The sequence below is a fragment of the Oncorhynchus kisutch genome, linkage group LG14 (genome assembly GCF_002021735.2).
Source record: "Oncorhynchus kisutch isolate 150728-3 linkage group LG14, Okis_V2, whole genome shotgun sequence".
In the NCBI taxonomy this organism is placed as follows: Eukaryota; Metazoa; Chordata; class Actinopteri; order Salmoniformes; family Salmonidae; genus Oncorhynchus; species Oncorhynchus kisutch.
In genome coordinates this window covers 31,347,804-31,373,627 of record NC_034187.2, presented here as the reverse complement: position 1 = coordinate 31,373,627, position 25,824 = coordinate 31,347,804, and the positions used below count along the sequence as shown (strand labels likewise).

The 25,824-nt window shown below is 42.6% G+C and overlaps 1 protein-coding gene across 4 annotated transcripts; it reads left to right on the top strand.

The window, feature by feature from the left end:
• The first annotated feature begins 66 nt into the window (after window positions 1-66).
• kop (askopos) lies at window positions 67-17,587 on the top strand. Of its 4 annotated transcripts, XM_031788248.1 has the most exons (7): window positions 67-446; window positions 1,152-1,315; window positions 6,388-7,911; window positions 8,101-8,666; window positions 9,755-9,855; window positions 16,126-16,225; window positions 16,413-17,587. In XM_031788248.1, exons 3-7 carry the CDS (start codon window positions 6,460-6,462, stop codon window positions 16,540-16,542), a joined length of 2,349 nt encoding a protein of 782 aa, XP_031644108.1. In that variant the 5' UTR covers window positions 67-446; window positions 1,152-1,315; window positions 6,388-6,459; the 3' UTR covers window positions 16,543-17,587. The 4 variants fall into 4 exon arrangements, with proteins under 4 accessions (XP_031644108.1, XP_020357327.1, XP_031644110.1 ...); XM_020501738.2 differs by lacking the exon at window positions 1,152-1,315; XM_031788250.1 differs by lacking the exon at window positions 1,152-1,315 and having other exon boundaries at window positions 69-446; window positions 6,232-7,911.
• The last annotated feature ends 8,237 nt before the right edge of the window (window positions 17,588-25,824 follow it).

Genomic DNA, 25,824 nt, shown 5'->3' with positions numbered 1-25,824 from the left:
GATATGGTTCTGTCCTGAATTTGTCTGGCAGGAATGGGAGTCAAATTCAGGACAGAACCATATCGACAGTCCAGAGGAACTGGTTTACTCTCGCGCCTCGCTCCAGTCATTACTTTACCTCAGATGCACGCGGAGAAATACACAATAGCACATGTCTATTGCCGCGTTCAAGACAACTGGGAACTCTGAAATTACGATGTCTATTGCCGTGTGACCCCTGTTTCCGTGTCAAGCTCCTAGTACACACGCCTCACTTCGATTGTAATCCAAATAAGGATAGATTTCTGGTCCATCGGTCAAATGTACCCTCTAACGTGAAGATGTCACGTGAACTCATTGCTCTTCCTTGCGCATGCAGCTACACGCAGGCACCCCGCTAAATTGAGGCGCCAATTACCACAAGTGTTTTTGGCTGTGCATTGGGTGATTTGACAACAATACAAGTGGTGAGTTTATGAACATTAGCTACTGTTCAGTTAGCTAGTTATACAACCAACTATCAAACTTTTGTGTTGGACCGATAAAACAATTCTGATGAGGGGGAAGCGACGCGCTAACGTCAACGGTTAACGTTAGCATGTTTTTACAACTTTAACTTACGTAAAACAATACCTATCTAAGATCATTATTGAAGAATGACACCTTCAAATAACAGTAAATGAGACGAAATATGCCAACTTGAGCTAGCTAGTCTGCCATCTCAAATGATTTTGAGATGTGTCGTGATGAATCGCATTTCCTAGCGAGCTACAGTGTTGGCTAGCTAACGTTAGTAGAAAAATCAATATAATGGTAATTTTGTGAGGTTAGCCAACTGCATTTTTAACAGTATACAGTAAGTGTGCATTTCGCATGTGTTTCTAGAACCGTATATTGATCATCTATTCACGTTTAGGTGGTGTTCTGGCTATCAGAGCCAGCCTACCTCTGAAAATAACCCAAGGTCCTTAGGCTAACTGTAACGTTCGGCTCCTTAAGAGTACATCTCGGGTTAGGACAGGGTCTGAAGTGCATCTATAACAGGAGAAGCTTCCCAGGGTGGTGCGGCAGGCTCCAGGTCATCAGACTGGGCCCAGAGGAATTGCGCGTGCCCAATTTGACTGAAGCGTGGAGCAAGTTACCCAAAGGCTTTTTTTCATATTTTCATTAAGAAACTGACAAAACACACCGGTGCAAGATCAAGTTGACTTACAAAGAGCAAGAGAGGGAGTGCGGTGATGTAGTGTCCACAACTAAAGAGTCAGTGTGGAATCTGAGAAGACACGCCTCCCGAAACATGATGGTGAAAGGTGACATGCTAACAGAAAGGAACGAGGTGGGTAGCTAGCTAAGTGTATCATTGTTGCAAATTATTTAGAAACAAAAAATCAGATCGCTTAAAAGTTCAGTTCATTTTCATTCTATTGTCTATGCAATAGACTATCATTGAGTTTGGTCCAATAGGCCTGACATATTACCTCTTCCAAAGAGCTTATTGTTTTTGATGGGGTTATTTCGCCTAAAAACCTTTTTAGGCCTGCCAATAGAATAATATTAAAAGACATTTAAAACTCCGCATTCCTGGCAAGAGTGGCCCGAAGGGTGTTTAGCATCCTCAGTGCCATTGCAAGTACGGAGAGGGTATTCTCCACTGCTGGCCTGCTTTCCAGGCACCATCGCATGAGCCTGAAGCCACAGACTGTGAAATTCGTAGATTATTCCAATTGACTGATTTCCTATATGACCTGTAATTCAGTAAAATCTTTGAAATTGTTTCATTTATATTTTCGTTCTGACTAAATCCAAGCGAGCATAAGTTTTGGTTCATGATTAAAAATAGCTATTTTTATTTCTCAACTGATAATTGAAGCGCCTCCCATTCAAGTGTAGGTCACAGGCTATCAGTGAATCTCCCACCACTTTACAATGTCAGCTGGAGGCAGGTTTTCATTTTGAAAACATTATTTATTATTTTATTTATTATTATTATTATTCATTATTTGAAACCTGAAAGTTTTATTTAATCTTATGAGGCATGTCCCGAGTGGCGCAGCGGTCTAAGGTACTGCATCTCAGTGCTATAGAGGTGTCACTACACATCCTGGTTCGATTACAGCCTGAATTACAACTGGCTGTGATCGGGAGTCCCATAGGACGGTGCACAATTGGCCCAGCGTCGTTAGGGGAAGGTTTGGCCGGTAGGGGTAGGCAGTCATTTTAAAATAACTGACTTGCCTAGTTAAATAATTGTGTTTTTTAATAATCTTACCTTGCTTCAAAGTAGCCTATAGGCAAAATCCGACCATGGAAACGTGGAGGCAATTAATTTATAGTCTTCAGAGGCTGCATGTGAATTTCAAGTTTGGGGAAGTTAGAATTTATCCTACCAGTTCTACCCTTCTGTGTGCCCGTTATGATTTTCATATGTGCGTTTTTGTGCACAGTTTAATTTCAATAACATTTTCTGGAAATTGTCATGTGGTCAATCGCAAAAAATATATAATCTAGAAGTTTAAAGTCGACTAATGCGAGATCACTAGCCTCTGCTATATTGATACTAGAGGTCGACCGATTAATCGGAATGGCTGATTAATTAGGGCCAATTTCAAGTTTTCATAACAATCGGAAATTGTATTTTGGGGTGCCGATTTGCCAATTTTTTTTTTTTAACCTTTTTATTTAACTAGGCAAGTCAGTTATTAAGAACACATTCTTATTTTCAATGACGGCCTAGGAACGGTGGGTTAACTGCCTTGTTCAGGGTCAGAATGACAGATTTTCACATTGTCAGCTCGGGGGACCCAATCTTGCAACATTACAGTATAATCTGACTGAGTATACAAGTATCTGACTGAGCGGTGGTAGGCAGAAGCAGGCGCGTAAACATTTATTCAAACAGCACTTTCGTTCGTTTTGCCAGCAGCTCTTCGTTGTGCGTCAAGCATTGCGCTGTTTATGACTTCAAGCCTATCAACTCCCGAGATGAGGCTGGTGTAACCGAAGTGAAATGGCTAGCTAGTTAGCACGCGCTAACTAGAGGGACTCTCATGTTCTGAGCAAGGAACTGAAACGTTAGCTTTCTTACATAGCACATATTGCACTTATACTTTCTTCTCCAACACTTTGTTTTTGCATTATTTAAACCAAAGTGAACATGTTTCATTATTTACTTGAGGCTAAATGGATTTTATTGATGTATTATATTAAGTTAAAATCAGTGTTCATTCAGTATTGTTGTAATTGTCATTATCACAATTATTTTTTTAATCGGTATTGGCTGTTTTTGGTCCTCCAATAATCGGTATCATAATCGGTCAACCTCTAATTGATACATCATGATCCATTGGGGGGTAAAGAAATGAGCACATGGAACTCATAGCCTATAGGCCAATGCAGCAGTAGGCCTATAACTTCCGTTGCTCTTTCACGCGGATTGGTGAATTTCAATGGGGAGATAGTTGGAAAGGTCTTTCAAATAGCTTACTTTGAGGAGCTATAGATTTAATATATCATTTGAAATGGATGTTTTAAAAAAACAACTTTTGTATATTTCCGCGCAGCAGGCCAGGTACTTCTATACATGCGCTCCCTCAACATTATCAGGACAGAGAAACCAGACACATACTCACTTGGAGCACTCCAAACAAAATTTTAAAAAACATATATATATATACTAATCTCATAAATGATTATGAAATAAAGCATAACTTCTTTCTCACTTCTTTCATAACACATATGGAATCATGTAGTAACCAGAAAAGTGTTTTTGTTACGTTACAGCTTTATTCTAAAATTGATTAACCTTTTGTGACACTAGTATTTTCATTTTTTGAAAAATAACGTTCCCGTAGTAAAACGGGATATTTTGTCAGGACAAGATGCTAGAATATGCATATGATTGACAGCTTAGGATAGAAAACACTCTAAAGTTTCCAAAACTGTAAAAATATTGTCTGAGTATAACAGAACTGATATTGCAGGCGAAAGCCTGAGAAAAATCCAATCCGGAAGTGCCTCATGTTTTGAAAGCGCTGCGTTCCAATACGTCCCTATTGAGCAGTGAATGGGCTATCAACCAGATTACTTTTTCTCCGTATTCCCCAAGGTGTCTACAGCATTGTGACGTAGTTTTACGCATTTATGTTGAAGAATACCCGTAAGCGGCTACATTGCGCAAGTGGTCACCTGATGCTCCCAGAGTGATTCTCGCGTAAAATACAGATGTAGCCATTATTCCAATCGGTCCTACTGAAAAACCAATTGTCCCGGTGGATATATTATTGAATAGATATTTGAAAAACACCTTGAGGATTGATTATAAACAATGTTTGCCATGTTTCTGTCGATATTATGGAGCTAATTTGGAATATTTTTCGGCATTTTCGTGACTGCAATTTCCGACAAACGGAGCTATTTCGCCTACAAAAATAATATTTTTGGAAAAGAGGAACATTGGCTATCTAACTGGGAGTCTCTTGAGTGAAAACATCTGAAGCTCATCAAAGGTAAACGATTTCATTTGATTGCTTTTCTGATTTCCGTGACCAAGTTACCTGCTGCTAGTTGGATAAAATGCTATGCTAGGCTATCGATAAACTTACACATGCTTGTCTAGCTTTGCCTGTAAAGCATATTTTGAAAATCTGAGATGACAGGGTGATTAATAAAAGGCTAAGCTGTGTCTCAATATATTTCACTTGTGACTTTCATGAATAGGAATATTTTCTAGGAATATTTATGTCCATTGCGTTATGCTAATTAGTGTCAGTCGATGATTACGCTCCCTCATGCGGGATGGGGAGTCATTAGAGGTTAAATCGTTTCCCCCCCTCAGAAATCGACACACAATCCCATAATGACAAAGCAAAAACAGGTTTTTAGAATTGTGTGCATATTTTTTATTTTTTATTACAAAAACTGAAATATCACATTTACATAATTATTCAGAACCTTTACTCAGTACTTTCTTGAAGCACCTTTGGCAGCGATTACAGCCTCGATTCTTCTTGGGTATGACGCGGCAAGCTTGGCGCACCTGTATTTGGGGAGTTTCTACCATTCCTGTCTGCAGATCCTCTCAGGTTGGATGGGGAGCGTCGCTGCACAGCTATTTTCAGGACTCTCCAGAGATGTTTGATCGGGTTCAAGTCCGGGCTCTGGCTGGGCCACTCAAGGACAATCGGAGACATGTCCCGAAGCCACTCCTGTGTTGTCTTGGCCGTGTGCTTGGGATTGTCCTGTTGGAAGGTGAACCTTTGCCCCAGTCTGAGGTCCTGAGTGCTCTGGATAGGTTTTCATCAAGGATCTCTCTGTACTTTGCTCTGTTCATCTTGGCCTCGATCCTGACTAGTCGCCCAGTCCCTGCTGCTGACATCCCCACAGCATGATGCTACCACCACCATGCTTCACCGTAGGGATGGTGCCAGGTTTCCTCCAGATGTGACGCTTGGCATTCAATGCTGCAGACATTTTTTGGTACCCTTCCCCAGATCTGTGCCTTGACACAATCCTATCTCGGAGCTCTACAGACAATTCCTTCAACCTCACAGGTGGACTCCAATGAAGGTGTAGAAACATCTCAAGGATGATGAATGGAAACCGGATATACCTGAGCTCAATTTCGAGTCTCGTAGCAAAGGGTATGTAAAATAAGGTATTTCTGTTTTTATTTTTAATACAATTGCAACATTTCTAAAAATCTGTTTTCGCTTTGTCATTATGGTTGTAGGTTTGAAGGTTGTAACATAACAATGTGGAAAATGTCAAGTAGTCGAAATACTTCCCGAAGGCACTGTATATGTATGTTACTACTCGACTAAAACAATCCCGGTCAACCAATAGCCTAACGACCAAACAATCGACCAATTAGGGTCAGCCCTAATTCTTTGGCAACAGCTATGGTGGATATTCCTGCAGTCAGCATGCCAATTGCACACTCCCTCAACTTGATACATCTGACAATGTGTTGCCTGACACAACTGCACATTTTAGTGGCCTTTTATTGTCCCCAGGACAAGGTGCACCTGTGTAATGATCATGCTGTTTAATCAGCTTCTTGATATGCCTCACCTGTCAGGGTTGATGGATTATTTTGACAAAGGAGAAATGTAAATTTTGTGTAAATACATTTGTGCTTAGAATTTGAGAGAAAAAAGCTTTTTGTGCAGGTGGAACATTTCTGGGATCTTTAATTTCAGCTCATGAAACATTGGACTCACACTTTACATGTTGTGTTTTTGTTGTTTTTACCAGGTGTACAGGACGTGACTCTTATTCTGAAGGATTCCAAAAATATGTGATCCAGAAGTGCTTAGTTATTCTTTCCTGCTTCACAACTGTAGCTCAGAGAGGGTCTGAATTGGAATTGAAGCAAAATAGTTGTAGATATCATTTTCTTTCTACCCTTAGGAAACATTCTAGAAGAGTTCCTGGTCCTGGTATCTGTTTAGCCCCAGCTGGTTGACCACTGTATCAGGGGCAATGGAGAGGCCTATCCAGCCTCTGAAGACAATATTTCATAGGCGAAGTAGTGCAAAACCAAGAGGAGATGATAAGAGTTTTGGGCACTTGAGACCGCTCTCTGTTTATTCTAGAATGATAACTTGTGAAAACGGTAGGGTTAGTCCTAGCGGCACTAACCAGTCATGGAATTCATCCAATCCATTCTGCAACTTGAAAGTAGAGATTGTGAACAACAATGCCCCTACAAGACACAAGAGGCGATTGGATGACTCCTGCCTTGATGACACGTACGAGACTACATACAAAAAGCCCTGCAGTCCTAAGGCCATCTCCCCAGACCTGGCTTGTGTTGTAGTTTCATGCAGCATCCTTCCAGGTGTAGCCACTGTCTCCCCTACCACTGACCTCCAAAAAGTGCCATCTAGTGTTGAAAATACAGTCAAAGATAAAGGTACATCCGAAGCTGTGATATGTGTGCCAAACTCTGATCATATCCAGTGTGGCCAAGCAGGAGAGGCTGGAAGTAGACCGGGTGGTGCTGCAGCTCCAGGCGGCCCCGTATCAAACGAGTCTGAGGCCTGGTCTGAGACCCTGAGCCATGAGCCTGAGAAAGTCTCGATGGACCTTGGTCCTGTTTTTGACTTTGACGTTGACGACATCATGTGCCTGAGCCCCATTGACAGCGACAGGGGGAGCGATGAGGGCATTGAAGCCTTTGTCGATAGCTGCAACAGTTTTTACGACGACTGCACCCGTAACCCCAGTGACGGCGACACCCAGCCCACTAAGCCTTTCTTAGCTCATAGTTCAACACAGAACCATGTTTCAAGGGAGGGATATGACGTAGGAGAGCGGGAGGAGGGGAAAGGAAAGAAGATGGTGGGAGAAAGGGGAAAAGAGGGCAATGGGGAGATAAACCATCAGGAGGAAGAGGAGGTTGTGAGCATTGAGGGGGTTTTTTCCAGGTCCTACCTTGCGGCACTTAAAGCAGGAAAGGACGTGTCTCAGGCTGTGCCACCCCTGCAGCCCCGCATCTCGTCCAGCCCTTTGTTTATGGGGAGGGAGGTGATGCAGAGGCTGCAGATGGCTGTGTCAGATGATGGGGAGCCTCCATGTCCTCCAGGGTTCTCTGATCCCAATGGGGGCCAGGCTATGGTTTGCCAGCCGCACTACTCTTTCACTTCAGAGGATGTAGCTTATGGGTTATATGGGGCACCTCTGGTCCCAGTGGAGGGTGCAGATGAGGGCTTGGAGGGTACGGCAGGGGACGATTGGAGTATCGGTGCCCCGATACTGGAGTCCTCATTGTGTCACGTTGCCCCAGTGGAGTTCAATGCGGGTTGTGAGGGAAATGTGGTGGAGGGGGGGGGGGGTGTGCTTGATTCAGTTCAGGAGTGCCAGGTCACACTCCTGGCTGAAGAGGTAACCGTGGAGCCCAGCTACGAGAACGCCTTTCCTCTCCAAGTCCAGGTAAGTGGTCCGAACGCATACTTTCTTTTGTTTTCTTAATGTAGCTGTTTGATTTAACTAATCAGTTTTGCCTAATCAATAGTTTTGCCTGCATCAACTGTTAGGATAGCTTAGATTTGGTTGTGACTGTATAGTGCTTGTGTGGATTTCTCTGGTCATATTGCTGTAAGACTTTTCTGCCGTGTCCAGGTGAGGTCAGTATTGGTGGTTCCCAGCGTGCAACAGAGCAGCAGCAGCCAACCCTCAACGCTGCCTGAGCATGTGCAGAAACCTTCTCTGGAGAAGAATGTTGTCAAGACGACAACAAGACCTGTCCAGAAACCTTCACCTGGACAGAACATTATCAAGAACACAATTGTCCATAAACCTTCGCTTGGGCAGAAAGTGACGAAGATAAAACCTGTCCAGGCAGCTTCAACTTCGTCTGACCAGAAAGTGGTCAATACAAGACCTGTCCAGAAACCTTCACCTGGACAGAACATTATCAAGAACACAATTGTCCATAAACCTTCGCTTGGGCAGAAAGTGACGAAGATAAAAACTGTCCAGGCAGCTTCAACTTCGTCTGACCAGAAAGTGGTCAATACAAGACCTGTCCAGAAACCTTCACCTGGACAGAACATTATCAAGAACACAATTGTCCATAAACCTTCGCTTGGGCAGAAAGTGACGAAGATAAAACCTGTCCAGGCAGCTTCAACTTCGTCTGACCAGAAAGTGGTCAATACAAGACCCGTCCAGAAAACTGCACCAAGGTACATTTCAGAGTCCTTGATGTTTTCTAAATCTCCTCTAGAGGGAGCAATTTGATTTTCTTCCCTATCTGGCATGGCCTAAAATTAACACCCGCCAAATGCAGGCAGATTTTGGCATTGGCGGTAAGATGTCTATTTCACCAGCCATGTTGGCGGGTGGTCAAGGCTCCAGTGCTAGCATTTCACTTGCATTTATGAATTAAAATAGTATGATTTATAGCAAAATAAATGCATCCGCAGTATTTCTGCCGGTTTTTGTTTCATAGTTGGTAAATGAATCGCACAAAGTCAAAGAACTATTAATCCTATAGCCTATCCCACCTCGCTCAGCAACATTGCCTGGCTGGGGGTTGTGCTGGGGTGAATTGCTTAGAAGCGCTACACATAGGCATACCGAAAGTTGACTGAAGTGAGACTGTCCTTGTGTTTCATGGCTATATACTTTGTTTTGTTCACAAGCTAGGTCGTTTTTCAATGTTTGAGTTTAAACTGCTAGGGAAGAGAAGACGTTGGCTCCTAGTCAGACTCAATCTCACAGGCACAAACATGGCTCAACTGGCATTACCACAGTAACCTCCCACCCTGAAAGGGGCAGGTGAACATTTCTCATCTGACATTTTGGTTTAGACTTGGTCACAAAAGATCAAATGAAACACTATTCCTCATTACATCTTACTAGTAATACAATTACTGATTTAGAAACATGACAAAGGATGCTCATCCCTTTTTTTGTGTTGGTGTAATTCCAGCAGACAAAAATATTTTGGGTGGTGGGTAAATTTTAAAATCTACATGCCGTAGTTGGCTGTTGGACCAAAAAGTGAGCTTCAGGCCCTGCTGACTGGTATTATTTCCAGAGAGACTGGTTTACTTTTCTTCTCAGAATGTAGACAGACGGTCTGGTTATTCTCCCACTCAACCACTTCACAAATGCATCTTTATTTAATCAATGCTTTTACATGACTTGAATGGTCAAAGCCTCAATAAAGCATTACTTATTCAATTCTGTCAGATCTGAGGTCTTGTGAGAGTGGAAGGAAGCAGAATAGATTTCTTGAGTGTTTGAATTGGGTGGATGTCTTTTCCAGGCCAGTGGTCTATGACAGGGAGGAGGACTGGCAGCGTGAGAAGTGGCTCTATGTGGACTCAGTCACCAGACACATAAGGGAGAACATTGGTGCAGGAGAAGGTAAGAGGTGTATCTCATTATTTGGGATGTTGAGGGCCTGGTGCTAACCGGGTGCTTCAATTGGTGAGTTTAGTGAAATGTTCTTGTTATCCCAACATAAGTTATTTCAACTCATTTCTCGTTCTCTTGAAGTCTATTTATCGCCCCAAAACCTTACCCCTTACCTTAGTCCTTATCTTATGTTGTTGTGAATCCTCTGTAGTTGGCTGTAATGATGTGTAAGGCTTTGTGTGAAATCCCATTCTAAGTCAGACTTAATTCATGCCAGTCCTAATAACCTTGAATCCTAACCTACTTATGTATTTTGCTGTGCAGTGCGTAAAGGAAAAGATCAGTCATTTAGAAATGTTAGCGTGTGTGTATGTATATGACAACTGAAATACCACATGTAAGTATTCAGACCCTTTACTCAGTACTTTGTTGAAGCTCATTTGGCAGCGATGACAACCTCAAGTATTCTTGGGTATGACGCTGCAAGCTTGGTACACTTGTATTTGGGGAGTTTCTCCCATTTGTCTCTGCAGATCCCCTCGAGCTCTGTCAGGTTGGATGGGGAGCGTCGCTGCACAGCTGTTTTCAGGTCTCTCCAGAGATGTTTAATCGGGTTCAAGTCCGGGCTCTGGCTGGGCCACTCAAGGACATTCAGAGACTTAGGCACACTTACAAGCCATTAATTAACCAACAGTGCAGTTCAAGAAATACAGTTAATATTTTCTTAACTAAATAAAATAAAAGTAACAGAAGAATTACATAACAATAACGAGGCTATATACAGAGGCCCGGTACCGAGTAAATGTGTAGGGGTACAGGTTAGTCGAGGTAATTTGTACATGTACACTACCGTTCAAATGTTTTAGGACCCCTACTAATTTTCTTTCTTTTTTTATATTTTCTAGAATAATAGTGAAGACATCAAAACTATGAAATAACACATATGGAATCATGTAGTAACCAAAAAAGTGTAAAATAAATCAAAATATATTTTCTATTTGAGATTCTTCAAATAGCCACCCTTTTCCTTGACTGCCAAGAGTGTGCAAAGCTTTCTCTCAACCAGCTTCACCTGGAATCCTTTTCCAACAGTCTTGAAGGAGTTCCCACATATGCTGTGCACTTGTTGGCTGCTTTTCCTTCACTCTGCAGTCTGACTCATCCCAAACCATCTCAATTTGGTTGAGGTCGGGGGATTGTGGGATGCAGCACTCCATCACTTTCCTTGGTGAAATAGCCCTTACACAGCCTAGAGATGTGTTGGGTCATTGTCCTGTTGAAAAACAAATGATCGTCCCACTAAGCCCAAACCAGATGGGATGGTGTATCGCTGCAGAATGCTGTGGTAACCATGCTGGTCAAGTGTGCCTTGAATTCTAAATTAATCAGACAGTGTCACCAGCAAAGCACACGCACAGCATAACACCTCCTCCATGCTTTACGGTGGGAAATACACATGCGGAGATCATCTGTTCACCTGTTTCACAAAGACATGGAGGTTGGATCCAACATTTTCCAATTTGGACTCTAGACCAAAGGACAAATTTCCACCGGTCTAATGTCCATTGCTCGTGTTTCTTTGCCCAAGCAAGTCTCTTCTTCTTATTGGTGGCCTTTAGTATTAGTTTTTTTGCAGCAATTCTACCATGAAGGCCTGACTCTAGGTCCAAGTGGCTTTTAAACAGCTTCTACCCCCAAATCAAATTTTATTTGTCACATACACATGGTTAGTAGATGTTAATGCGAGTGTAGTGAAATGCTTTGGCTTCTAGTTCCAACAATGCAGTAATAACCAACGTGGAATTGTTAGGTTAGATTACTTAACTACTACCTTATACACACAAGTGTAAAGGGACAAAGACTATGTACATAAAGATATGTGAATGAGTGCTGGTACAGAACGGCATAGGAAAGATGCAGTAGATGGTATAGAGTACAGTGTATATACATATGAGTAATGTAGGGTATATAAACAAAGTGGCTAGTGATCAGAGACCATTTATTACATAAAGATGGCAAGATGCAGTAGATGATATAGAGTACAGTACATACATATGAGATGAGTAATGTAGGGTATGTAAAAATTATATTAAGTGGCATTGTTTAAAGTGGCTAGTGATATATTTTTTTACATCCATTTCCATTATTAAAGTGGCTGGAGTTCATTCAGTATGTTGGCAGCAGCCACTCAATGTTAGTGGTGGCTGTTTAATAGTCTGATGGCCTTGAGATAGAAGCTGTTTTTCAGTCTCTCGGTCCCTGCTTTTATGCACCTGTACTGACCTCGACTTCTGGATGATAGCGGAGTGAACAGCCAGTGGCTTGGGTGGTTCTTGTCCTTTATGATCTTTATGGCCTTCCTGTGACATCAGGTGGTGTAGGTGTCCTGGAGGGTAGGTAGTTTGCCCCCGGTGATGCGTTGTGCAGACCTCACTACCCTCTGGAGAGCCTTACGGTTGTGGGCGGAGCAGTTGCCATACCAGGCGGTGATAAAGCCCGACAGGATGCTGTCGATTGTGCATCTATAGAAGTTTGGGTGCTTTTGGTGACATTTCTTCAACCTCCTGATGTTGAAGAGGCGCTGCTGTGCCTCACAACGCTCTGTGTGGGTGGACCAATTCAGTTTGTCCGTGATGTGTACGCAAGGAACTTAAAACTTACTACCCTCTCCACTCCTGTCCTGTCAATGTGGATAGGGGGTGCTCCCTCTGCTGTTTCCTGAAGTCCACAATCATCTTCTTTTGTTTTGTTGACGTTGAGTGTGAGGTTATTTTCCTGACACCACACTCCGAGGGCCCTCACCTCCTCCCTGTAGGCCGTCTCGTTGTTGTTGGTAATCAAGCCTACCACTTTAGTGTCGTCCGCAAACTTGATGATTGAGTTGGAGGCGTGCATGGCCACGCAGTCGTGGGTGAACAGGGCGTACAGGAGAGGGCTCAGAACGTACCCTTGTGTGGCCCCAGTGTTGAGGATCAGCGGGGTGGAGATGTTGTTACCTACCCTCGCCACCTAGGGGTGGCCCGTCAGGAAGTCCAGTACCCAGTTGCACAGGGGGGGGTTGAGACCCAGGGTCTCGAGCTTGATGATGAGTTTGGAATTGTGGACCTATTGGGGCGGTAAGCAAATTGGAGTGGGTCTAGGGTGTCAGGTAGGGTGGAGGTGATATGGTCCTTGACTAGTCTCTCAAAGCACTTCATGATGACTGAAGTGAGTGCTACGGGGCGGTAGTCGTTTAGCTCAGTTACCTTAGCTTTCTTGGGAACAGGAACAATGGTGGCCCTCTTGAAGCATGTGGGAACAGCAGACTGGGATAAGGATTGATTGAATATGTCCGTAAACACACCAGCCAGCTGGTCTGCGCATGCTCTGAAGACGCGGCTAGGGATGCCGTCTGGGCCTGCAGCCTTGCGAGGGTTAACACGTTTAAATGTTTTACTCACGTTGGCTGCAGTGAAGGAGAGCCCGCACGTTTTGGTAGCGGGCCATGTCAATGGCACTGTATTGTCCTCAAAGCGAGCAAAAAAGTTATTTAGTCTGTCTGGGAGCAAGACATCCTGGTCCGCGACGGGGCTGGTTTTCTTTTTGTAATCCGTGATTGACTGTAGGACCCTGCCACATACCTCTTGTGTCTGAGCTGTTGAATTGCGACTCTACTTTGTCTCTATACTGACACTTAGCTTGTTTGATTGCCTTGCAATGGATGGAATAGCTACACTATTTGTATTTGGTCATGTTTCTGGTCACCTTGCCCTGGTTAAAAGCAGTGGTTTGCGCTTTCAGTTTTGTGTGAATGCTGCCATCAATCCACGGTTTCTGGTTTGGGAATGTTTTAATCGTTGCTGTGGGTATAACGTCGCCGATGCACTTTCTAATGAACTCGCTTACCTAATCAGCGTATTCGTCAGTTGTTGTTGGACGCAATACGGAACATATCCCAATCCACGTGATTGAAGCAGTCTTGAAGCGTGGAATCAGATTGGTCAGACCAGCATTGAACAGACCTGAGCGCGGGAGCTTCTTGTTTTAGTTTCTGTCTGTAGGCCGGAAGCAACAAAATGGAGTCGTGGTCAGCTTTTCCGAAAGGAGTTTTGGGGAGGGCCTTATATGCGTCGCGGAAGTTAGAATAACAATGATCCGGGGTTTTACCAGCCCTGGTAGCACAATCGATATGCTGATAGAATTTAGGGAGTCTTGTTTTCAGATTAGCCTTGTTAAAATCCCCAGCTACAATGAATGCAGCCTCAGGATATGTGGTTTCCAGTTTACATAGTCAAATAAAGTTTGTTCAGGGCCATCGATGTGTCTGCTTGGGGGGGAATATATACGGCTGTGATTATAATCGAAGATAATTCCCTTGGTAGATAATGCTGTTGACATTTGATTGTGAGGAATTCTAAGTCAGGTGAACAGAAGGACTTGAGTTCCTGTATGTTGTTATGATCACACCACGTCTCGTTAATCATAAGGCATACCCCCCCCCCCACCCCTTTTCTTACCAGAAAGATGCTTGTTTCTGTCGGCGCGATGCGTGAAGAAACCAGCTGGCTGCACCGACTCCGTTAGCGTCTCTCGAGTGAGCCATGTTTCCGTGAAGCAAAGAACGTTACAATCTCTGATGTCTCTCTGGAATGCTACCCTTGCTCGGATTTCATCAACCTTGTTGTCAAGAGACTGGACATTGGCGAGTAGTATGGTAGGGAGTGGTGCGCGATGTGCCCGTCTCTGGAGCCTGACCAGAAGACCGCTTCGTTTGCGGCGTTGTTGTTTAGGGTCGCCGGCTGGGATCCGATCCATTGTCCTGGGTGGAAGGCAAAACACAGGATCCGCTTCGGGAGAGTCATATTCTTGGTCGTAATGATGGTGAGTTGACGTTGCTCTTATATTCAGTATTTCCTCCCAACTGTATGTAATGAAACCTAAGATTACCTGGGGTACCCATGTAAGAAATAACACGTAAAAAAAAACTAAACACTGCATAGTTTCCTAGGAACGCGAAGCGAGGCGGCCATCTCTGTCGGCACCGGACTAGAAAGCCATAAGACTCCTGAACATCTAGTCAAATGGCTACCCAGACTATTTGCATTGCCCCTCTCCACACCACTGCCTGTATAGTCACTCTAATTAACTCTACCTACATGTACATACTACCTCAACGAACCAGTGCCCTGCACATTGACTCTGTACCGGCATCCCCCTTTATATAGATATGTTTTACTGCTGGTCTTTAATTACTTGTTACTTTTATCTCACCTTATCTGTATTTTTTGACTACACTATCACTACTAGGGGTTCGTAAGTAAGCGTTTCACAGTTAATTTGTATTTGGCGCATGTGACTAATACAATTTGATTCAGTCTCTGAACAGTTTATGTTGAGATGTCTGTTACTTGAACTCTGAAACATTTATTTAATTGATTTGGGTGGCTACTTTGAAGAATATAAAATATATTTAGATTAACATTTTTGTGTACTACATCATTCCATGTTTGTTATTTCATAATGTTGATGGCTTCACTATTATTCTACAATGTAGAAAATAGTACCATTTTTTTTTAAAAGAAAAAACCTTGAATGAGTAGGTGTGTCCAAACTTTTGACTGGTACTGTAGGTGGTTCCAAATGAACTAAAGCCAGCCCTGTAACTGACACGCAAGTCAGAAAGCACTTGCACGTCATTGACACGGATTTCCACAATGTTCCCACTTCGGATTTCCCACTTCAAGCCCAAATATACCATACTTTGACTAAAATTGACAATTGTGCAACATCATAGGTAAGCTCTGGGCATCATCTTTTTTTTTGCTGGTGTAGGCGCTTAAGCCATCGCCAGGTACTTTACCACACATGTAACAAATCTTAAGAGCTCCTTGGGTTAGGATAATCACCTTCACTAGGAAGTTGTCTTGGATTTCCATTTTTCATTGAGAGTTTGACTTTTTTCATAGAAATACTGTTATTAGGACTTGCTCACTGACTGGCTAGGTTTTTCTTAATTGTCTATTTTGTGCCATAATTATATCCTTTTTGTTATGGACACAGCTTAATCTAATATTATTAATAAAAATAATAATAATGGTCATTTAGCAGACACTTATCTGAAGCCACTTGTTCTAGATTTCTGAATAATGCTTGTAATGACCCTCAAATGGCATAATTCCCAGGTTTTCTGTGCCATTGATGCTGTATATTCTTGCTGTCCTGTATCTTCTTCTTCATAGTACTTGTTCAGCTTGTTTGTGTGTGTGTGTGTGTGTGCTACCTGTATGGGTTTGTCTCCAGGGGTGATGACTGAGCTGCTGAACCTGATGAACCATGTGGCCGATCAGAGACCAGGCACCAACGGCAGGCAGTGGCAGCACCCCTCGGATCTCACCCGCAGGTACAGGCATCTACATGCGTGTTTTTCTACTGGTGCCCTCTGTAGAGGACAATTGATTGCATCTTTTCTAATGCAGTCACATACTCCTTTCTGAGTATTGATTTCACTTTACCCCATACAAATTTTTTTCTCATTTTTAAGAAAGCGCATTTTTGAAAAAAAAAATTCTCAAATGTTTGTTCATCAGAAATTACCAAAGACGATTTGGAAATGACAGAACAAATTACACTCTGGACGAATGGCAGAACCAGAACTACAGGAACCACCAGCGCTTTGCCAATCTCCCACAGATCTTTGAGAGAAGTCCAGTTCTGTAAATCCAAGCAACAAAGCATTTTACCAGAGGATTGTATAGGGCAGTACACTTTTAAATTTGGCAAATGACATCACTCAGGTCATTTGGTGTCTAAGATTTGAGCTCTTATATTGTAAGCCTAGAACCACGGTTAAAACTTGAATTAATCCTTTACTTCTTCTCAGCTTTTAACAATGTCTTTCACTTATTGTTTTTTGTTTGAAGTTAATTAATTTATCCTCGCTCAAGATTTGTATGTTTATTGTTAGAGTCTTGAAGCCCAGAGATTATTATTATTATTTTTTTCAATTTGTTCGATCTGAGACAGTAATATTGTGGATTTTAGTGTGATTAATCTATTTTCTTGTTGTACTTGAATTTAAATTATGTTCCTTTCAGCTTACCATCCAGTATAATCATAACATTGATGACAGAAAAGGAACAAAAATAACGTAATAGCCAATCGTTGTGCCTGCCTGTCTCCTGTCTGCACTTATTTCCTTTTTGTACTGTCACGCCTAGTTTGTGCTAGGCACCTTGTTTGCACAGGCTTTTTTTAATGTTTTAAAGAACTCCTTTTTGAATATTGTGCACATTTCCCTGGCTAAACTCTTATTTGTGCAGTTGAATTTCTTTCCCCATACATGTTGCATTCTTGCTGTTGAAGTACAAACAAATCATCCAACACTTTGTTAGTACTTGGTTCTGATTAGCCCCTTGGTTCAGTTGGAACACTTTGAAGGGACAATCAAATCATAACTGATCTACACCATTTCCAAGGTGTGGTGCCATATGTATTGTTCCAGATGGTGTTCACTTACTGCCTCTGGCCTGTCATTTGTTTATTAGCATATGCCGGAGTATTTGAGGCCATGTTATGGTTGCTTGACGTTTTTGTTCCATCTTAGATTTCATGTCTAACCAAATTAAGGGAGTTAGTTTGTCACATGGATTAGGTCAACTCTTAAAATTCTCTACTTTATCTATATTCTGTGCAGCGAAGCGATATGGATTGGCCTTGTATTGATGCTTGTGTTGGAGAGACATCTGTAAACATAATCTAGTGTGGGAATTTGGTGAGAAACCCGATTTGTAGGGATCTGTTGTGTGGCCTATTTTCTTTGACATTGTGAATCTCGGCACATTTCTCGCACAGGTTTCTGATTTCACATTAAAAGCAGTTGCCTGAAACCCTGAGTGAACTCTTACAAGGATGAATGTCTAGCCCAGTCAGAATACCATATGAGTGCACTCTATGACTGAGGAGATATTGCATGTGGCTCACTGATGCTAATAGAATAGAGGTTTCATTTATAAGAAAAAATAAATGGAGCACTTTGGCAGTTTACAATAAAGATGATGGAATTGCAGTGCAGCCTACCTATGACCATTTTAAATATGAACTACCCCATTTAAGCTTGCTTACTAATTTACTTTATCTTTTAGGTTCTCATAATCATATAATACGCTATTCAACCTTTGATTTAAGCTTATTGCTAACAGCTGTAAAAATGCATATGATTTAATTACCTACATGTGAATATGGTAGGCCATCATTGTAAATAAGAATTTGTTCTGAACTGACTTGCCTAGTTAAATAAATAAAAAATGTGGATATAAACACTAAGCTCAAGTTCATCCCTCTCAATTACCATTGTTGGAATCCTGGAATAAAATAATTTGACATGGTCTATTGGTACTGTAGTATTTTGAATCCAGCTGTGAGAAAAGGAGCAGAAAATGATTTAATGTTAAATCACTTATTTTATTAACTGTACACAAGTAAGCATACACCATAATCCACATTATAGACATTGTGTAACCTTGTGCTTAATCGTAGAACCATGCTATCCCTCATTAAAGAGCAACATGCACTTTCTGATTTGGCCTTGTTTTAGCTGGCAGGTGTGTAACTGGCAATATTGGTTGGACTTTGTATAGCCTATCTCCGGGGCTAGTTAGAGACCGTCAATTAATGACACAATTTTCATGTTGCAAACATTTTCATATGTCTCATTCTTAGTTTTCTCATTAAATGCTTTCAATATTTGTATATACATTTATACAATTTTTATAGTTTGGTTTGAGTCATTTAAATTTGAAGCTACAGTACCAGTCAAATGTTTTGACACCTCATTACAGGGTTTTTCTTTATTTTTACTATTTTCTACATTTGTAGAGTAATAGTGAAGACAAACTATGAAATAACACATGGAATCATGTAGTAACCAAAAACGTGTGAAACAAATCTAAATATATTTGAGATTCTTCAAAGTAGCCACCCTTCGCCTTGATGACAGTTTTGCACACTCTTGGCATTCTCTCAATCAAATCAAATTCTATGAATCATATGCGCCGAATACAACCGGTGTAGACCTTACAGTGAAATGCTTACTTACGAGCCCCTAACCGACGGTGCAGTTTAAAAAAATACGGATAAGAGATAAAAGTAACAAGTAATTAAAGAGCAGCAGTAAAACATAACAATATATACAGGTGGGTGCCAGTTAGTTGAGGTAGTATGTACATGTAGGTAGAGTTAATTAAAGTGACCATGCGAGTAGCCATTTGACAAGATGTTCAGGAGTCTTATATCTTGGGGGTAGCTCTTTAGAAGCTTCTACCCTCTTTAGAGGCCTCTTGGACCTAGACTTGACGCTCCGGTACCGCTTGCCATGTGGTAGCAGTCTGACTATTTTTATGACTAGGGCCTTCCTCAGACACCGCCTGGTATAGAGGTCCTGGATGGCAGGAAGCTTGGCACAAGTGATATACTGGGTCGTTCTCACTACCCTCTGTAGTGCCTTGCAGTCGAAGGCCGAGCAGTTGCCATACCAGGCAGTGATGCAACTAGTCAGGATGTGCTCTGGTGCAGCTGTAGAACTTTTTTGAGGATCTGAGGACCCATGCCAAATCTTTTCAGTCTCCTGGGGGGGGGGGGGATAGGTTTTGTCGTGCCCGCTTCACAACTGTCATGGTGTGCTTGGACCTTGTTAGTTTGTTGGTGATGTGGACACCAAGGAACTTGAAGCTCTCAACCTGCTTCACTGCAGCCCTGTCGATGAGAATGGGCGCGTGCTCGGTCCTATTTTTCCTGTAGTCCACAATCACCTCCTTTGTCTTGATCACGTTGAGAGAGAGAGAGGTGGTTGTCCTGGCACCCCATGGCCACGTCTCTGACCTCCCTATATGCTGTCTCGTTGTCGGTGATCAGGCCTACCACTTTTGTCATCTGCAAATTTAATGATGGCGTTGGAGTCGTGCCTGGCCGAGCAGTCATGAGTGAACAGGGAGTACAGGAGGGGGCTGAGCATGCACTCCTGAGGGGGCTCCTGTGTTGAGGATCAGTGTGGCGGATGTGTTGTTACCTACCCTTTCCACCTGGGGGCGGCCCGTCAGGATGTCCAGGATCCAGTTACAGAGGGAGGTGTTTAGTCCCAGATTCCTTAGCTTATTGATGAGCTTTGAGGGCACTATGGTGTTGAATGCTGAGCTGTATTCAATGAATAGCATTTTTCACATAGGTGTTCCTTTTGTCCAAGTGGGAAAGGGCAGTGTGGAGTGCAATAGAGACTGCATCATCTGTAGATCTGTTGGAGCGGTATGCAAATTGGACTGGGTCTAGGGTTTCTGGGATGATGGTGTTGATGTGAGCCATGGCCAGTCTTTCAAAGCACTTCATGGCTACAGATGTGAGTGCTACGGACCGGTAGTCATTTAGGCAGGTTACCTTAGTGTTCTTTGTACAGGCACTATGGTGGTCTGCATAAAACATGTTGGTATTACAGACTCAGACAGGGAGCAGTCGAAAATGTCAGTGAAGACACTTGCTAGTTGGTCAGTGCATACTCGCAGTACACATCTTGGTAATCCATCTGGCCCTGCAGCCTTGTGAATGTTGACCCGTCGAAACATCTTACTTACATTGGCTGTGGAGAGCGTGATCACACAGTCTTACGGTACAGCTGGCGTTCTCGTGCATGTTTCAGTGTTATTTTCCTCAAAGCGAGCATAGAAGTAGTTTAGCTCGTCCGGTAGGCTCGTGTCACTGGGCAGATCTCGGCTGTGCTTCCCTTTGTAGTCTGTAATGGTTTGCAGGCCCTGCCACATCCGACGAGTATCAGAGCTGGTGTAGTACGACTCGATCTTGATCCTGTATTGACGCTTTGCCTGTTTGATGGTTCGTCTGATTTTTTTATAAGCTTCCAGGTTTGAGTCCCGCTCATTGAAAGCGGTAGCTCTAGCCTTTAGCTCAGTGCGGATGCTGTCTGTAATCCATGGCTTTTTTGTTTGAGTATGTACGTACCATCACTGTGGGGACGATGTCATGAAGCCAGTGACAGATGTGGTGTACTCCTCAATGACATTGGAGGAATCCTGGAGAATATTCCAGTCTGTGCTAGCAAAACAGTCCTGTAGCTTAGCATCTGCTTCATCTGACCACTTTCTTTAATTGATCTAGTCACTGGTGCTTCCTGCTTTCATTTTTGCTTGTAAGCAGGAATCAGGAGGATGGAATTATGGTCAGATTTGCCAAATGGAGGGTGAGGGAGAGCTTTGTATGCATATCTGTGTTTGGAGTATAGATGGTCCAGAGTTATTTTCCCTCTGGTTGCACCTTTAACATGCTGATAGAAATTTGGTAAAGCTGATTTAAGTTTCCCTGCATTAAAGTCCCAAGCTACTAGGTGCGCCGCCTCTGGGTGAGCGTTTTCTGGTTTGCTTATGGCGAAATACAGCTCATTCAATGCTATCTTAGTGCCAGCCTCTGACTATGGTGGTATGTAAAACAGCTACAAAGAATATAGATAATCTCTCGGTAGGTAATGTGGACTGCAGCATATCATGAGAAACTCTGCCTCAGGCGTGCAATAGCTCGAGACTTCCTTAGGTATCGTGCACCAGCTGTTTTTTTACAAAAATACATAGACCGCCACCCCTTGTCTTAGCAGACGCCACTGTTCTATCCTGCTGGTACATCGTATAACCAGCCAGCTCTATGTTGATATTGTTGTCGTTCAGCCACGACCCTGTGAAGCATAAGATGTTAGTTTTTAATGTGCCTTTGGTAGTTAAATCTTCCCAATAACTCTTCCATTTTATTGTCCAAAGATTGCATGTTTGCTAGCAGAGTTGAGAGGAGTGTGGGTTCATTTGATCACCTCCGACTCCTCAGAAGGAAGCCCGGCCTCTTTCTCCACCGCCTCTTCATGAAGATCAATGGGGTCGGGGTCTGTTCCCGAGGGAGCTCTATATCCTCCACCTCGGGCTTGTCAAAGTTGTGAAAGAAGTACAATTATTCTGCTAGTCCATGGTGAGTAATTGCAGTCCTGATATCTAGAAGTTATTTTCGGATCATAAGAGACGGTAGCGACAAAATTACGTACAAAAATAAGTTCCCAACAACGCAGATAAACAAACAAAAAAACAATTGGTTGGGGGCACGTAAAACACCTGCCTTCTGCTCCGGCGCCATCTCAGCTTAATGAGGTAGTCACCTTGAATGCATTTCAATTAATATGTGTTCCTTGTTAATTTGTTGAATTTCTTTCCTTAATGCGTTTGAGCCAATCCATTGTGTTGTGACAAGATAAGGGTGGTATACAAGAACCGCTCAAATAAGCAAAGAGAAACGACAGTCCATTATTACTAAGACATGAAGGTCAAATAAGCAAAGAGAAACGACAGTCCATTATTACTAAGACATGAAGGTCAAATAAGCAAAGAGAAACGACAGTCCATTATTACTAAGACATGAAGGTCAGTCAATACAGAAAATTTCAAGAACTTTGAAAGTTTCTTCAAGTGCAGTTGCAAAAACCAGCAAGCGCTATGATGAAACTGGCTCTCATGAGGACTGCCACAGGAAAGGAAGAACCAGAGTTACCTCTGTTGCAGAGGATAAGTTCATTAGAGTTAACTACTCCTCAGATGCAGCCCAAATAAATCACAGAGTTCAAGTAACAGACACATCTCAACATCAACTGTTCAGAGGCCTTCATGGTCAAATTGCTGCAAAGAAACCACTAATAAAGGACACCAATAAGAAGAGACTTGCTTTGGCCAAGAAACACGCGCAATGGACATTAGACTGGAAATCTGTCCTTTTGGTCTGATTATTTCAAATTTGAGATTGTTGATTCCAACCGCTGTGTCTGTGAGACGCAGAGTAGGTGAACAGATGATCTCTGCATGTGTGGTTCCCATCGTGAAGCATGGAGGAGGAGGTGTGAGGGTGCTTTGCTTGTGACACTGATTTATTTAGAATTCAATGCACAATTAACCAGCATGGCTACCATACCATTCTGCAGCGATATGCCATCCCATCTGGTTTGCACTTAGTGAGACTATAATTAGTTTTTCAACAGGACAATGACCCATAGGGCTATTTGACCAAGAAGGAGAGTGATGGAGTGCTGCATCAGATGACCTGGCCTCCACAATCGCCCGACCTCAACCCAATTGAGATGGTTTGGGATGAGTTGGACCGCAGAGTGAAGGAATAGCAGCAAGAAAATGCTAAGCATAAGTGGGAACTCTTTCAAAACTGTTGGAAAAGCATTCCTCATGAAGCTGGTTGAGAGAATGCCAAGAGTGTGCAAAGCTGTCCTCAAGGCAAAGGGTGGCTACTTTGAAGAATATAAAATATATTTTGATATGTTGAACACTTTTTGGTTACTACATGATTCCATGTGTTATTTCATAGCTTTGATGTCTTCACTGTTATTCTACAATATAGAAAATAGTCAAATAGGTGGGTCCACACTTTTGACTGGTACTGTATTTTAACATTGTGCCTTCGGGAAAGTATTCAAACCCCTTGACTTTTTCCATGTTTCGTTACATTACGGCATTATTCTAAAATGGATTAAATTAATACAAATATTCATAAATCTACACACAATACCCCATAACGACAAAGAGAAAACAGATTTTTAGAAATGTTCGCTAATTTATATACATCCTTGAGATGTTTCAGCAACTTGATGGGAGTCCACCGGATGATAAATTCAATTGATTGTACATGATTTGGAAAGGCACACACCTGTCTATATAGAGTCCCACAGTTTACAGTGCACGTCAGAGCAAAAACCAAGCCATGAGGTTGAAGGAATTGTCCGTAGAGCTTCGAGACTGGATTGTGTCGAGGCACAGGTCTGGGGAAGGGTACCAAGAAATGTCTGCAGCATTGAAGGTCCCCATGAACACAGAGGCCTCCATCATTCTTAAATGGAAGAAGTTTGGAACCACCAAGACTCTTCCTAGAGCTGGCAACAATCGGGGGAGAAGGGCCTTGGTCAGGGAGGTGACCAAGAACCCAATGGTCACTCTGACAGAGCTCTAGAATTCCTCTGTGGAGATGGGAGAACCTTCCAGAAGGACAACCATCTCTGCAGCAGTCCACTAATCAGGCCTTTATGATAAAGTGGCCAGACGGAAGCCACTCCTCGGTAAAAGACACGACAGTCTGCTTGGAGTTTGCCAAAAGGCACCTAAGACTCTGACCATGAGAAACAAGATTCTCTGGTCAGATGAAACCAAGATGGAACTTTTTGGCCTGAATGTCAAGTGTCACATTTGGAGGAAACCTGGCACCATCCCTACGGTGAAGCATGGTGGTGGCAGCATCATGCTGTGGGGATGTTTTTCAGCGGCAGGGACTGGGAGACTAGTCAGGATCGAGGGAAAGATGTGTGGCGCAAAGTACGGAGAGATCCTTGATGAAAACCTGCTCCAGAGCATTCAGGACCTCAGACTGGGGCGAAGGTTCACCTTCCAACAGGACAATGCAGGAGGGACTTCGGGACAAGTCTCAATGTCCTTGAGTGGTCCAGCCAGAGCCCGGACTTGAATCTGATTGAACATCTCTGGAGAGACCTGAAAATTGCTGTGCACTAACGCTCCACATCCAACCTGTCAGAGCTTGAGAGGCTCTGCAGAGAAGAATGGGAGAAACTCCCCAAATATAGGTGTGCCAAGCTTGTAGCGTAATACCCAAGAAGACTCGAGGCTGTGATCGCTGCCAAAGGTGTTTCAACAAAGTACTGAGTGAAGGGTCTGAATACTTATGTAAATGTGATATTTTGAGGGGAGTGATTTTTGTATACTTTTGCAAACATTTCTAAGAAACAGTTTTTGCTTTGTCATTATGTGGTATTGTGTGTAGTTTGAGGGGGGGGAGATTTAACAATTTAATAGATTTTAGAATATGGCTGCAACATAAGATGTGGAAAAAGTCGAGGGGTCTGAATACGAATGCACTGTGCATTGTATAATTTACTGATGGTCCCGAACTAGCCCCATAGCTATAACCCAAATTTGCCACGGACAATATGATTGGGTCGCGTGCTGCTGCACTCGAATTGATGATTACCTGCATGCTGCCAGCTGTGGGCAGGATTGAAACAAACCCAACCTTCATTTACGTTGTGATGCAGTCACGACCTCAAGTCTCACACAACTCTGTTTTGGACGAGACTGACTTCATGACGCAATGTTCCTATTTACACTTTTGTCAATTTTGACATTAGATAAATGTTTTTTATCGATGCGTCATAGGCTGTTTTTTAAATGAGAATCCCTTTGCTCTATTACAAAGAACCAAAGTAAAACTAAATGGACTGGGAAAAAAACACAATTTAGTATGACATTGTTTTTCTATTTTCCTTGCCTGATATTATCATTAGATTAAACCTCAAGTACTATCCCCTATTTTTCATCCTATGAAGAGAGCAAATCAACCCTCCCAAGTAAGCAAACACAATTTTTCAGCATTCTAAAAAGTGTGGGTTCCCACAAGACCTAAGTAGACTGTTGTTCTTACAGTAAGTATAAAGAAAAAGCAAAGTTCCCCCTCAGTAGTTCCAGCTGGGCTCTATTAGGCCCATCTGAATACTGTACCTTTTCTTCTTTTTTTTTGTATTTCCACTAATTGGTCTTTTGAACAATGATATCAGATCTTTTCACATCAGATCTTTTTCAGAGCTGATCTGATTGGTCAAAAGACCAATTAGTGAAAAAAATATCGGAATTGGTCTGCCTGGATATGGAAATCTCTGACAGCAGTTATTTTACAACTTTACAGAGCCTCTATCTCCCAAGGGACTGAGATCCAAAGAAACCAAAAGGTTACAGAGAACTGTTGGCCATAGAAATATAATTATTTCTATGCTTTGCTGTTCGCCTTGTGCGGATGACTGATCAATCCCACTGTATCCTTCCTATGACACTAGGGCATGTTGAGACAGAGAGCCAAGTGTCAGGCTAAGCTCCTCCACAAAGCTCCCCTCCTGTGACAATAAAA

Coding starts and splice junctions, on each gene's coding strand:
- kop (XM_020501738.2), top strand. CDS start 6,460: ATGGAGAGGCCTATCCAGCCTCTGAAGACAATATTTCATAGGCGAAGT. Junction 7,912..8,100: donor CCTTTCCTCTCCAAGTCCAG/GTAAGTGGTCCG, acceptor TGCCGTGTCCAG/GTGAGGTCAGTATTGGTGGT. Junction 9,856..16,125: donor GAACATTGGTGCAGGAGAAG/GTAAGAGGTGTA, acceptor GTTTGTCTCCAG/GGGTGATGACTGAGCTGCTG.